At 48.2% G+C, this 14,279-nt stretch overlaps 1 protein-coding gene across 6 annotated transcripts; it reads right to left on the reverse strand.

The window, feature by feature from the left end:
• Positions 1-202: 202 nt before the first annotated feature.
• Positions 203-14,279, reverse strand: anapc10 (anaphase promoting complex subunit 10). Of its 6 annotated transcripts, none has more exons than XM_029654290.2 (7): positions 14,174-14,253; positions 13,508-13,596; positions 10,320-10,435; positions 9,980-10,070; positions 8,130-8,250; positions 1,218-1,288; positions 203-1,115 (listed from the first exon to the last, which is right to left on the reverse strand). In XM_029654290.2, exons 3-7 carry the CDS (start codon positions 10,432-10,434, stop codon positions 956-958), a joined length of 558 nt encoding a protein of 185 aa, XP_029510150.1. In that variant the 5' UTR covers position 10,435; positions 13,508-13,596; positions 14,174-14,253; the 3' UTR covers positions 203-955. The 6 variants fall into 6 exon arrangements, with proteins under 6 accessions (XP_029510150.1, XP_029510149.1, XP_029510147.1 ...); XM_029654289.2 differs by having other exon boundaries at positions 13,508-13,578; positions 14,095-14,247; XM_029654287.2 differs by having other exon boundaries at positions 14,095-14,247.

A 14,279-nucleotide genomic window follows, 5' to 3' on the forward strand; every position in this document is an offset into this window, starting at 1 on the left:
TAAAATGGAAAATGTACCTCATTTAAAACCCACCCCTTGCATGCTATCCATCCAATATCCTGTGCTGCAGTACCAGATTCTCCCTTCAGAGGGGGGACAGTGCCTCCTGCTGGTTAAACTGTGGTATAACACTGGATTAGGCTTGGACCTATAGCTAGTAAAAGCAGACCTATAGTAGCTAGTAAAAGCAGACCTACGGGGATCAAACTCAAAATACATTTAATTCAACAACAGACAGAGAGATACATACATACATTTGACATTCATTCCCAGTCAGACAGCAGGTCTAGTCACACGGGGAGTAAAACCTTAAATGGTCTCGCTGAAGTCTGCAAATCATCTTCACATCAGACACCAACCGAAAGGCCATCAGACTAATATGGAATTAACAACATCAATAACACACAGAGAGACCAGAGCCCTATTCCCTATATAGTGCACTACTTTAGACAGGGCCCTATATAGTGCACTACTTTATACCAGAGCCTATATAGGGAATAGGGCTCTGGTCTAAAGTAGTACACTATATAGGGAATAGGGCTCTGGTCTAAAGTAGTCTACTATATAGGGAATAGGGCTCTGGTCTAAAGTAGTACACTATATAGGGAATAGGGCTCTGGTCTAAAGTAGTGTACTATATAGGGAATAGGGCTCTGGTCTAAAGTAGTACACTATATAGGGAATAGGGCTCTGGTCTAAAGTAGTACACTATATAGGGAATAGGGTGCTATTTGGGATACAGACCGAGACCATAATACATTGATTGGCTACATTTAATTCTTAAATGAAAAGGATTTCAGGTTAACTTGAAAATTAGAATAATATTTCACTTAAAAAAAAAAACTTAGCATTCCAATTCCCTTATTTGTCACCACTGTACACTTAAGGGTTCCACCCGGAACTCTGGAAAGTTCTATTCGGAACCCTGAGGAGGTTCCACCCGGAACCCTCAGTGTCATCTGATGGTGCGGTACATCATGAAGTCGACCGTGGTGCATCTTGGGAACTTGCCGATGGAGCTCTCCTCCACGGGGGTATACACTTTGATCTGTCTCATGTGCGTGTCTCTGCCGTTCTGGTGGTTGGCTAACACAGCTATCTGGATCATGAACGTCCTGACAAATGAATACATTAGGACAGAGAATTTAACATATAGAATATCATTGGTAAAAGCAGTGTGTTTGAGACACTTGTCAGAACAACACATATAAATGTACCTGATGGGGTTGTTGACTGTGTCCAGAAGGGGGATGTGGATCCAACCGCTAGGCTCTACCATCTCTAACTGCTGCAGTGGGGGAGGTGGAGGAAGGTGAGGAGGAGGAAGAGGAAGAAGGGAAGAGCGAGGAGGAAGAAGAGCGAGGAGGAAGAAGGGGAAGAGTGAGGAGGAAGAGTGAGGAAGAAGAGGAGGAAGAAGAGGAAGGGTGAGGAGGAGGAAGAGGAAGAAGGTGAAGAGCGAGGAGGAAGAAGAGCGAGGAGGAAGAAGGGGAAGAGCGAGGAGGAAGAAGGGGAAGAGCGAGGAGGAAGAAGAGCAAGGAGGAAGAAGGGGAAGAGTGAGGAGGAAGAAGAGCGAAGAGGAAGAAGAGCGAGGAGGAAGAAGAGCGAGGAGGAAAAAGGGGAAGAGCGAGGAGGAAGAAGAGCGAGAGAAGAGCGGGAGGAAGAAGAGCGAGGAGGAAGAAGGAAGAGCGAGAAGAGCGAGGAAAGAAGGGGGAAGAGCGAGGAGGAAGAAGAGCAAGGAGGAAGAAGGGGAAGAGCGAAGAGGAAGAAGAGCGAGGAGGAAGAAGGGGAAGAGCGAGGAGGAAGAAGAGCAAGGAGGAAGAAGGGGAAGAGCAAGGAGGAAGAAGGGGAAGAGCAAGGAGGAAGAAGGGGAAGAGCGAGGAGGAAGAAGGGGAAGAGCGAGGAGGAAGAAGAGCGAGGAGGAAGAAGGGGAAGAGTGAGGAGGAAGAAGAGCGAGGAGGAAGAAGAGCGAGGAGGAAGAAGGGGAAGAGCGAGGAGGAAGAAGAGCGAGGAGGAAGAAGAAGAAGAGCGAGGAGGAAGAAGAAGAAGAGCGAGGAGGAAGAAGGAGAAGAGCGAGGAGGAAGAAGAGCGAGGAGGAAGAAGAAGGGAAGAGGAGGAGGAGGAGGAAGAAGAGCGAGGAGGAAGAAGGGGAAGAGTGAGGAGGAAGAAGAGCGAGGAGGAAGAAGGGGAAGAGTGAGGAGGAAGAAGAGCGAGGAGGAAGAAGGGGAAGAGCGAGGAGGAAGAAGGGGAAGAGTGAGGAGGAAGAAGAGTGAGGAGGAAGAAGAGCGAGGAGGAAGAAGGGGAAGAGTGAGGAGGAAGAAGGGGAAGAGTGAGAGAAGGGGAAGAAGGGGAAGAGTGAGGAGGAAGAAGGGGAAGAGCGAGGAGGAAGAAGAGCGAGGAGGAAGAAGAGGAAGAGCGAGGAGGAAGAAGAGCGAGGAGGAAGAAGAGCGAGGAGGAAGAAGAGCGAGGAGGAAGAAGAGCGAGGAGGAAGAAGGGGAAGAGCGAGGAGGAAGAAGAGCGAGGATGAGGAAGAGGAAGAGCGAGGAGGAAGAAGAGGAAGAGCGAGGAGGAAGAAGAGCAAGGAGGAAGAAGAGCGGGGAGGAAGAAGAGCGAGGAGGAAGAAGAGCGAGGAGGAAGAAGAGCGAGGAGGAAGAAGAGCGAGGAGGAAGAGCGAAGAGGAAGAAGGGGAAGAGTGAGGAGGAAGAAGAGCGAGGAGGAAGAAGGGGAAGAGCGAGGAGGAAGAAGGGGAAGAGTGAGGAGGAAGAAGAGCGAGGAGGAAGAAGAGCGAGGAGCAAGAAGGGGAAGAGCGAGGAGGAAGAAGAGCGAGGAGGAAGAAGAGCGAGGAGGAAGAAGGGGAAGAGTGAGGAGGAAGAAGAGCGAGGAGGAAGAAGAGCAAGGAGGAAGAAGGGGAAGAGTGAGGAGGAAGAAGAGCGAGGATGAGGAAGAAGAGCGAGGAGGAAGAAGAGGAAGAGCGAAGAGGAAGAAGGGGAAGAGCGAGGAGGAAGAGGAGTGAGTGCGTTGTGACATCATTCACTATGTTCCCGGTGTTGTCTGTTGCGACAGGGACTGTTATGTTGCGCTTCTCAAGTAGAAATCTAAAAAGTTGGACCCATTCCGAAATGGACCTGGGGCTTTCCCACCCGGACAAATATGCATAAATACATTTCTCAATATAGAGACCAGCAGAAAAGTCTATTTGTAAGCTACTTTATTAACCAGAGCTGATACAGCTCAAGAGAGAGAGAGGAGGGGCCTTGAGAGACAGAGAGACACAGAGAGAGAGACAGAGAGAGAGAGCAGGGGGAGGAGGGGCTACGAGAGAGAGGAGGGGCCTTGAGAGAGAGGAGGGGCCTTGAGAGAGAGAGAGCAGGGGGAGAAGGGGCTACGAGAGAGAGAGCAGGGGGAGGAGGGGCTACGAGAGAGAGAGCAGGGAGAGGAGGGGCTACGAGAGAGAGAGAGCAGGGGGAGGAGGGGCTACGAGAGAGAGAGCAGGGAGAGGAGGGGCTACGAGAGAGAGAGAGCAGGGGGAGAAGGGGCTACGAGAGAGAGAGCAGGGGGAGAAGGGGCTACGAGAGAGAGAGCAGGGGGAGGAGGGGCTACGAGAGAGAGAGCAGGGGAGAAGGGCTACAGAGAGAGAGAGCAGGGGGAGGAGGGGCTACGAGAGAGAGAGAGCAGGGGAGAAGGGGCTACGAGAGAGAGAGCAGGGGAGGAGGGGCTACGAGAGAGAGAGCAGGGGAGAAGGGGCTACGAGAGAGAGAGCAGGGGGAGGAGGGGCTACGAGAGAGAGAGCAGGGGAGGAGGGGCTACGAGAGAGAGAGAGGGGGAGAAGGGGCTACGAGAGAGAGAGCAGGGGGAGGAGGGGCTACGAGAGAGAGAGCAGGGGGAGGAGGGGCTACAGAGAGAGAGCAGGGGGAGGAGGGGCTACGAGAGAGAGAGCAGGGGGAGGAGGGGCTACGAGAGAGAGAGCAGGGGGAGGGGGGCTACGAGAGAGAGAGCAGGGAGAGGAGGGGCTACGAGAGAGAGAGCAGGGGGAGAAGGGGCTACGAGAGAGAGAGAGCAGGGGGAGAAGGGGCTACGAGAGAGAGAGCAGGGGGAGGAGGGGCTACGAGAGAGAGAGCAGGGGGAGAAGGGGCTACGAGAGAGAGAGCAGGGGGAGGAGGGGCTACGAGAGAGAGAGCAGGGGGAGGAGGGGCTACTGAGAGAGAGCAGGGGGAGGAGGGGCTACGAGAGAGAGAGCAGGGGAGGAGGGGCTACGAGAGAGAGAGCAGGGGGAGGAGGGGCTACGAGAGAGAGAGCAGGGGAGGAGGGGCTACGAGAGAGAGAGCAGGGGGAGGAGGGGCTACGAGAGAGAGAGCAGGGGGAGGAGGGGCTACGAGAGAGAGAGCAGGGGGAGGAGGGGCTACGAGAGAGAGAGCAGGGGGAGGAGGGGCTACGAGAGAGAGAGCAGGGGGAGGAGGGGCTACGAGAGAGAGATTAGGAGGGGCCTTGAGAGTGACAAGGAGGGAGGGATAGACAGCAGCCAACCATAACAAGCCGACTCGCGGTAGAATACTAACTTTTAGCTTGTCACAGCTAGTTAATTTATCATCCAATATGATTATTTAATACTCGTCTTGACAGCATCAAAACCGAGAAAAGCTGGTTGGCTAATTGAGCATGTGCTTCCTTCAGCTACAAATAATATCACCTCTAGTCAGACGACTGAATAGCAGCCTAGCTGTTGGCTCTTGGTCATTGTACCATATACTTCTCATTTCACTTTTAATTCCATCTTCCGCTGATTAGATCATGTCCTAGCTTGCTTTGGCACACGGAGGGCTCTACGAATGTAGCGGAGCTTTCGGTGACATTAGCCGCGAACAACGACGAGCTACACAACACCGCGCGTTGAGCAGCGGAGAAAACACGCACCGGTAACGTTACCGTTTCTCTGTCCATCGCCGACGTAGTCGACTGGGAGGCCAGGACGTTCCCAGCCTGGAGATTTAAAACGATGACGGAGGAAGCCCTACTGGTTTATGGATCCAACCATCCCGGCTGAGCCTCACAAAAGGTTTGTTTGAAATCTACGCAAGTTAAGATTAGAATTTTGATTACAACGTGCCCAAAACACACAGACTACAATGTGTCCCCCCCTCCCAACCCCACTGCTTTACTTACGAGACGATGGTATACAACACAGAGTAGGTCTAGCCTACAGGCCGACTGACTAGGTCTAGCCTACAGGCCGACTGACTTAGGTCTAGCCTACAGGCCGACTGACTTAGGTCTAGCCTACAGGCCGACTGACTTAGGTCTAGCCTACAGGCCGACTTCTAGGCCTTAGGACTTAGGCTAGCCTACAGGCCTTAGGTCTTAGGGCCGACTTAGGGCCTACAGGCCGACTTAGGGCTAGACCTACAGGCCGACTTCTAGCCTACAGCTAGCCTCTAGCACAGGCCGACTTAGGTCTAGCCTACAGGCCGACTTAGGTCTAGCCTACAGGCCGACTGACTTAGGTCTAGCCTACAGGCCGACTGACTTAGGTCTAGCCTACAGGCCGACTGACTTAGGTCTAGCCTACAGGCCGACTTAGGGCTAGCCTACAGGCCGACTTAGGGCTAGCCTACAGGCCGACTTAGGCCTAGACTTAGGTCTAGCCTACAGGCCGACTTAGGGCTAGCCTACAGGCCGACTTAGGGCTAGCCTACAGGCCGACTTAGGCCTAGACTTGCCAGCCTACAGTCTAGCCTACAGGCCGACTCTAGGTCTAGCCTACAGGCCGACTTAGGTCTGCCTACAGAACTCATAGGGTTCTAGCCTACAGGCCGACTTAGGGCTAGCTACAGGCCGACTTAGGTCTAGCCTACAGGCCCTCAGCCTACAGGCCGACTTAGACTTAGGTCTAGCCTACAGGCCGGTCCAGCCTACAGGCCGACTTAGGTCTAGCCTACAGGCCGACTTAGGTCTAGCCTACAGGCCGACTTAGGTCTAGACTTAGGTCTAGCCTACAGGCCGACTTAGGTCTAGCCTACAGGCCGACTTAGGTCTAGCCTACAGGCCGACTCTAGGTCTAGCCTACAGGCCGACTTAGGTCTAGGTCTAGCCTACAGGCCGACCTAGGTCTAGCCTACAGGCCGTCCTAGGTCTAGCCTACAGGCCGACCTAGGTCTAGCCTACAGGCCGACCTAGGTCTAGCCTACAGGCCGACCTAGGTCTAGCCTACAGGCCGACCTAGGTCTAGCCTACAGGCCGACTTAGGTCTAGCCTACAGGCCGACTTAGGTCTAGCCTACAGGCCGACTTAGGTCTAGCCTACAGGCCGACTTAGGTCTAGACTTAGGTCTAGCCTACAGGCCGACTTAGGTCTAGCCTACAGGCCGACTTAGGTCTAGCCTACAGGCCGACTTAGGTCTAGCCTACAGGCCGACTTAGGGCTAGCCTACAGGCCGACTTAGGGCTAGCCTACAGGCCGACTTAGGGCTAGCCTACAGGCCGACTTAGGGCTAGCCTACAGGCCGACTAGCCTAGGGCGACTTAGCCTAGGTCAGGCCGACTTAGGGTTCTAGCCTAAAACATGTTATGTTTGACTTAGGGGTTCTAGCCTAGTAATAACAGCACATAACAGGTAGACACTGATACACACTTAGGGCTGAGCCTACAGGCCGACTTAACAGGTAGACACTGATACATATAACAGTTACAGGCCGACTTAGGTAGACACTGAGCCTACAGTTATAACATCACATAACAGTTATAACATGGTTCTATTTAAAATGTAGACACTGTTATTATAACATCACATAACATGTTGAATTCATTGGGGTTCATAGTGCCGAGGTCTCGTATCGTTAATGCCTTAGTAATAACAGCTATAACATGACATAACAGTTATAACATGTAGACACTGATACACATAACAGTTATAACATGTAGACACTGATACACATAACAGTTATAACATGTAGACACTGATACACATAACAGTTATAACATCACATAACAGTTATAACATGTAGACACTGATACATAACAGTTATAACATGTAGACACTGATACATATAACAGTTATAACATGTAGACACTGATACACATAACAGTTATAACATGTAGACACTGATACATAACAGTTATAACATCACATAACAGTTATAACATCACATAACAGTTATAACATGTAGACACTGATACATAACAGTTATAACATGTAGACACTGATACACATAACAGTTATAACATCACATAACAGTTATAACATGTAGACACTGATACACATAACAGTTATAACATGTAGACACTGATACACATAACAGTTATAACATCACATAACAGTTATAACATGTAGACACTGATACACATAACAGTTATAACATGTAGACACTGATACATAACAGTTATAACATCACATAAGTTATAACATGTAGACACTGATACATAACAGTTATAACATCACATAACAGTTATAACATGTAGACACTGATACATAACAGTTATAACATCACATAACAGTTATAACATGTAGACACTGATACACATAACAGTTATAACATGTAGACACTGATACACATAACAGTTATAACATGTAGACACTGATACACATAACAGTTATAACATGTAGACACTGATACACATAACAGTTATAACATCACATAACAGTTATAACATGTAGACACTGATACACATAACAGTTATAACATGTAGACACTGATACACACTGTTATAACATGTAGACACTGATACATAACATAGACACTGATACACATAACAGTTATAACATGTAGACACTGATACACATAACATCACATAACAGTTACAAACAGTTATAACATGTAGACACTGATAACTCACATAACAGTTATAACATGTGGACACTGATACATATAACATGTGATACATAACAGTTATAACATGTAGACACTGATACATATAACAGTTATAACATGTAGACACTGATACTTAACATCATATAACAGTTATAACATGTAGACACTGATACACATAACAGATATAACATGTAGACACTGATACATAACAGTTATAACATGTAGACACTGATACACATAACAGTTATAACATGTAGACACTGATACACATAACAGTTATAACATGTAGACACTGATACACATAACATCACATAACAGTTAAAGTTCTTACTCTGATCTCCTGCAGGTTGTGGAAGTTGTTTCCTACTCTGACAGAGATCTTACTGGGGGTGTAGCTCTCGTCTGACTTGTAGTCTGCATACATACACAACATCTTCACTGTGGTCTTTCTCCTGAGGAGAGGAGGAGAGAAGGAAGAGATTAATGATGGTCTTTCTCCTGAGGAGAGGAGGAGAGAAGGAAGAGATGAATGATGGTCTTTCTCCTGAGGAGAGAAGGAAGAGATGAATGATGGTCTTTCTCCTGAGGAGAGGAGGAGAGAAGGAAGAGATGAATGATGGTCTTTCTCCTGAGGAGAGAAGGAAGAGAAGGAAGAGATGAATGATAGTCTTTCTCCTGAGGAGAGAAGGAAGAGATGAATGATAGTATTTCTCCTGAGGAGAGAAGGAGAGAAGGAAGAGATGAATGATAGTCTTTCTCCTGAGGAGAGGAGGGGGAAGGAAGAGATGAATGATGGTCTTTCTCCTGAGGAGAGAAGGAAGAGATGAATGATAGTCTTTCTCCTGAGGAGAGGAGGGGGAAGGAAGAGATGAATGATAGTCTTTCTCCTGAGGAGAGAAGGAGAGAAGGAAGAGATTAATGATGATCTTTCTCCCGAGGAGAGGAGGAGAGAAGGAAGAGATGAATGATAGTCTTTCTCCTGAGGAGAGAAGGAGAGAAGGAAGAGATGAATGATGATCTTTCTCCCGAGGAGAGAAGGAAGAGAGGAATGATGTATGTTGGAGATGCCTTCATTGAGATCCTGATTGACTAATTCAGTCACAGGCAGAAAGTCAGGTAGGCAGGGAGAAAGGCAGGTAGACAGGGAGAAAGTCAGGTAGGCAGGGAGAAAGTCAGGTAGGCAGGGAGAAAGTCAGGTAGGCAGGCAGGCAGGCAGGGAGAAAGTCAGGTAGGCAGGGAGAAAGTCAGGTAGGCAGGGAGAAAGTCAGGCAGGCAGGGAGAAAGTCAGGTAGGCAGGGAGAAAGTCAGGTAGGCAGGGAGAAAGTCAGGTAGGCAGAGAGAAAGGCAGGTAGGCGGGGAGAAAGTCAGGTAGGCGGGGAGAAAGTCAGGCAGGCGGGGAGAAAGTCAGGCAGGCAGAGAGAAAGTCAGGTAGGCAGGGAGAAAGTCAGGCAGGCAGGGAGAAAGTCAGGCAGGCAGGGAGAAAGGCAGGCAGGCAGGGAGAAAGGCAGGCAGGGAGAAAGGCAGGGAGAAAGTCAGGCAGGCAGGGAGAAAGTCAGGTAGGCAGGGAGAAAGTCAGGCAGGCAGGGAGAAAGTCAGGTAGGGAGAAAGGCAGGGAGAAAGTCAGGCAGGGAGGGAGAAAGTCAGGCAGGCAGGGAGAAAGTCAGGCAGGCAGGGAGAAAGTCAGGCAGGCAGGGAGAAAGTCAGGCAGGCAGGGAGAAAGTCAGGTAGGCAGGGAGAAAGTCAGGCAGGCAGAGAGAAAGGCAGGCAGGCAGGGAGAAAGTCAGGCAGGCAGGGAGAAAGTCAGGCAGGGAGAAAGGCAGGGAGAAAGTCAGGTAGGCAGGCAGGCAGGCAGGGAGAAAGTCAGGTAGGTCAGGGAGAAAGTCAGGTAGGCAGGGAGAAAGTCAGGCAGGCAGGTAGGGAGAAAGTCAGGTAGGTCAGGGAGAAAGTCAGGCAGGCAGGGAGAAAGTCAGGCAGGCATGGAGAAAGTCAGGCAGGCAGGGAGAAAGTCAGGCAGGCAGGGAGAAAGTCAGGCAGGCAGGGAGAAAGGCAGGCAGGCAGGGAGAAAGGCAGGCAGGCAGGGAGAAAGGCAGGCAGGCAGGGAGAAAGGCAGGCAGGCAGGGAGAAAGGCAGGCAGGCAGGGAGAAAGGCAGGTAGGCAGGGAGAAAGGGATACAGACTGTACCTAAACTGGATGTTGACTAGGTGTGGCTGGGATCCATCAGACTGCCAGTATGTCTCCAAGTTATCATCTCTCAGCTGGTCCACACCAAAACCTAGAGGGAGGGGGGCAGAGTCAGTGTACGAGTTCACCAGTCAGCTGACTAGAGGAGCAGAGAAAGAACACCAGGGATGAGTTCATCAGAGACGGAGGAAAACACAAGGGTTGAGTTCATCAGACAACAAACAAACTGAAACCCGGGAGGGACTGTCCTGAATGGTCCAATAACTAGTTTTCATTACCTTTGCAAAACATTTTTTTTTGCAACAGTGTGCACTAATGAATAGAACCCAACTGAACTCACCTGGTTTACAGGAAGACAGAGACCACACCGCCTGAGAGCCGATCTCCCGGACCGTCCCGGTCCTCTCCAGCTGCTTGGGGTCAGAACCTGGCGGGGTCTTACTGGGGGTCGCCATGCTACACACACACACACACACGCACACACAACACAGGAAGGAACAAAAACCATTGAAAATAGAATGAATTACATCAGAGGCTGCAGCCCCAATCGCTGTTGTCTGACAGGGTGGATGGTGGCGGCGTTGACAGCTCCCGCTAGGACTGCTTTACGGTGTTAATCATTACCTTGCTTGATCCCGGTGTTGCTCCGATCACTTCCTACTACTTATTAAAAACACGTATTATGTAGGTATACTTATCTTGTATTAGTTATTATTAGCTGCATGGATCTGGAACAGTAAGTGTAGTTTAGTAGGATGGAGGCAGCCATAGCTGTATGGATCTGGAACAGTAAGTGTAGTTTAGTAGGATGGAGGCAGCCATAGCTGTATGGATCTGGAACAGTAAGTGTAGTTTAGTAGGATGGAGGCAGCCATAGCTGCATGGATCTGGAACAGTAAGTGTAGTTTAGTAGGATGGAGGCAGCCATAGCTGTATGGATCTGGAACAGTAAGTGTAGTTTAGTAGGATGTAGGCAGCCATAGCTGTATGGATCTGGAACAGTAAGTGTAGTTTAGTAGGATGGAGGCAGCCATAGCTGTATGGATCTGGAACAGTAAGTGTAGTTTAGTAGGATGGAGGCAGCCATAGCTGTATGGATCTGGAACAGTAAGTGTAGTTTAGTAGGATGGAGGCAGCCATAGCTGTATGGATCTGGAACAGTAAGTGTAGTTTAGTAGGATGTAGACAGCCATAGCTGTATGGATCTGGAACAGTAAGTGTAGTTTAGTAGGATGTAGGCAGCCATAGCTGTATGGATCTGGAACAGTAAGTGTAGTTTAGTAGGATGGAGGCAGCCATAGCTGTATGGATCTGGAACAGTAAGTGTAGTTTAGTAGGATGGAGGCAGCCATAGCTGTATGGATCTGGAACAGTAAGTGTAGTTTAGTAGGATGGAGGCAGCCATAGCTGTATGGATCTGGAACAGTAAGTGTAGTTTAGTAGGATGGAGGCAGCCATAGCTGTATGGATCTGGAACAGTAAGTGTAGTTTAGTAGGATGTAGACAGCCATAGCTGTATGGATCTGGAACAGTAAGTGTAGTTTAGTAGGATGGAGGCAGCCATAGCTGCATGGATCTGGAACAGTAAGTGTAGTTTAGTAGGATGGAGGCAGCCATAGCTGTATGGATCTGGAACAGTAAGTGTAGTTTAGTAGGATGGAGGCAGCCATAGCTGTATGGATCTGGAACAGTAAGTGTAGTTTAGTAGGATGGAGGCAGCCATAGCTGTATGGATCTGGAACAGTAAGTGTAGTTTAGTAGGATGGAGGCAGCCATAGCTGTATGGATCTGGAACAGTAAGTGTAGTTTAGTAGGATGTAGACAGCCATAGCTGTATGGATCTGGAACAGTAAGTGTAGTTTAGTAGGATGGAGGCAGCCATAGCTGCATGGATCTGGAACAGTAAGTGTAGTTTAGTAGGATGGAGGCAGCCATAGCTGTATGGATCTGGAACAGTAAGTGTAGTTTAGTAGGATGGAGGCAGCCATAGCTGTATGGATCTGGAACAGTAAGTGTAGTTTAGTAGGATGGAGGCAGCCATAGCTGTATGGATCTGGAACAGTAAGTGTAGTTTAGTAGGATGTAGGCAGCCATAGCTGTATGGATCTGGAACAGTAAGTGTAGTTTAGTAGGATGTAGGCAGCCATAGCTGTATGGATCTGGAACAGTAAGTGTAGTTTAGTAGGATGGAGGCAGCCATAGCTGTATGGATCTGGAACAGTAAGTGTAGTTTAGTAGGATGTAGGCAGCCATAGCTGTATGGATCTGGAACAGTAAGTGTAGTTTAGTAGGATGGAGGCAGCCATAGCTGTATGGATCTGGAACAGTAAGTGTAGTTTAGTAGGATGGAGGCAGCCATAGCTGTATGGATCTGGAACAGTAAGTGTAGTTTAGTAGGATGGAGGCAGCCATAGCTGTATGGATCTGGAACAGTAAGTGTAGTTTAGTAGGATGTAGACAGCCATAGCTGTATGGATCTGGAACAGTAAGTGTAGTTTAGTAGGATGGAGGCAGCCATAGCTGTATGGATCTGGAACAGTAAGTGTAGTTTAGTAGGATGGAGGCAGCCATAGCTGTATGGATCTGGAACAGTAAGTGTAGTTTAGTAGGATGGAGGCAGCCATAGCTGTATGGATCTGGAACAGTAAGTGTAGTTTAGTAGGATGGAGGCAGAAAATAGCTGTATGGATCTGGAACAGTAAGTGTAGTTTAGTAGGATGGAGGCAGCCATAGCTGTATGGATCTGAACAGTAAGTGTAGTTTAGTAGGATGGAGGCAGCCATAGCTGTATGGATCTGAACAGTAAGTGTAGTTTAGTAGGATGGAGGCAGCCATAGCTGTATGGATCTGGAACAGAACGGCAGAATGTCTGACAAACCAGGGAGACGGCAGAATAGGTGCGTGAATTCAAAATGTACCACACGGATCTAGATGATGCTGTAGCCTTTGATCGCATAGCTACAGCAGAGGTGCATGAATTCAAAATGTACCACACGGATCTAGATGATGCTGTAGCCTTTGATCGCATAGCTACAGCAGAGGTGCATGAATTCAAAATGTACCACACGGATCTAGATGATGCTGTAGCCTTTGATCGCATAGCTACAGCAGAGGTGCATAAATTCAAAATGTACCACACGGATCTACATGATGTCGTAGCCTTTGATCGCATAGCTACAGCAGAGGTACGGAGGTAAAATCATTGACGTAATGATTTGAGTTGGTAGAATATATTTTTCTAGTTGTAAACACAATTTGCAAAATGTGTAACTAATGAGTGTTGAACATGAAAAGAACCATCTGTATTTGTAAACACATTCCCAAACTTGTAAACTTAAAAATTTGCGAGCAATCATTACATTTGTCCACTTTGCAGCATGTCGATTTTGCACACTCAAGACTTTTGGCAGTGCTTTAGCATCCTACCGTGACAAAAAGGGTTTCGTAAACTATTTTTAAGATAGATAGCTAGATTCTGTATGTAGCCATAGCTAGCATAATCATTAGAAAATTTAAAAAAAAATTCACCTGCTAAAAATTCACCGGGAGCACTCCGCCTCTACCGGGAGCACACCGCCTCTACCGGGAGCACACCGCCTCTGGTGGTAAATAGACAGCTATAAAGAATATAGATGAGAACTCTTGGTATATAGTGTGATCTACAGCTTATCATGAGATACTAACCCTCACGCCAAACAACATGTGACAATTACAGTTCTGAGATATCATTACCTATCTTATTAATTTAAATAATAAAAAAAATTGCCCTCATGGTTTGACATTGCAATGCAGTGACCTGGATTCAAACCGATGTTCCTGCGGTCACAACGCGAAATACTAAGCATTATTTTATCACGGCGAACTACCAAGGCTTGTGGCTATAAGGGGAAAGCAGAGGGCTTTTTCATTCAAGCCTGAAGTGACGTGCGCTAGTCGCACGCAAAATACAGTATCGATTACCATGGGAGTTGGCAACATGACAATAATAAGTATCACGTCGATAACCCTTTATACGCATCTCTGTCGAGTTAGTTAGCTAGCTATGTTATTGACAGTCATGCAAAACCATTTGTGCCAGAAACAAGAACATTCTTATACACAGTAAGTTATATTACCTTACTCCGATGTCGTGGTTTTCCTTTTTCGTTTTTAACTAATCGTAGATGGCATTTGTTTAATGAAATATGAAATTACCGTTGCTTGTTTTGCTACTTCGAATCTCCCACTTCTCGCTCCAGGTTTGGTCGCATGTTGATGACGACACAGGAAGTGGAGACACTTCTGTCGCACAACAATGTCT

Source organism: Oncorhynchus nerka, linkage group LG12 (genome assembly GCF_034236695.1).
Source record: "Oncorhynchus nerka isolate Pitt River linkage group LG12, Oner_Uvic_2.0, whole genome shotgun sequence".
NCBI classification, from domain to species: Eukaryota; Metazoa; Chordata; class Actinopteri; order Salmoniformes; family Salmonidae; genus Oncorhynchus; species Oncorhynchus nerka.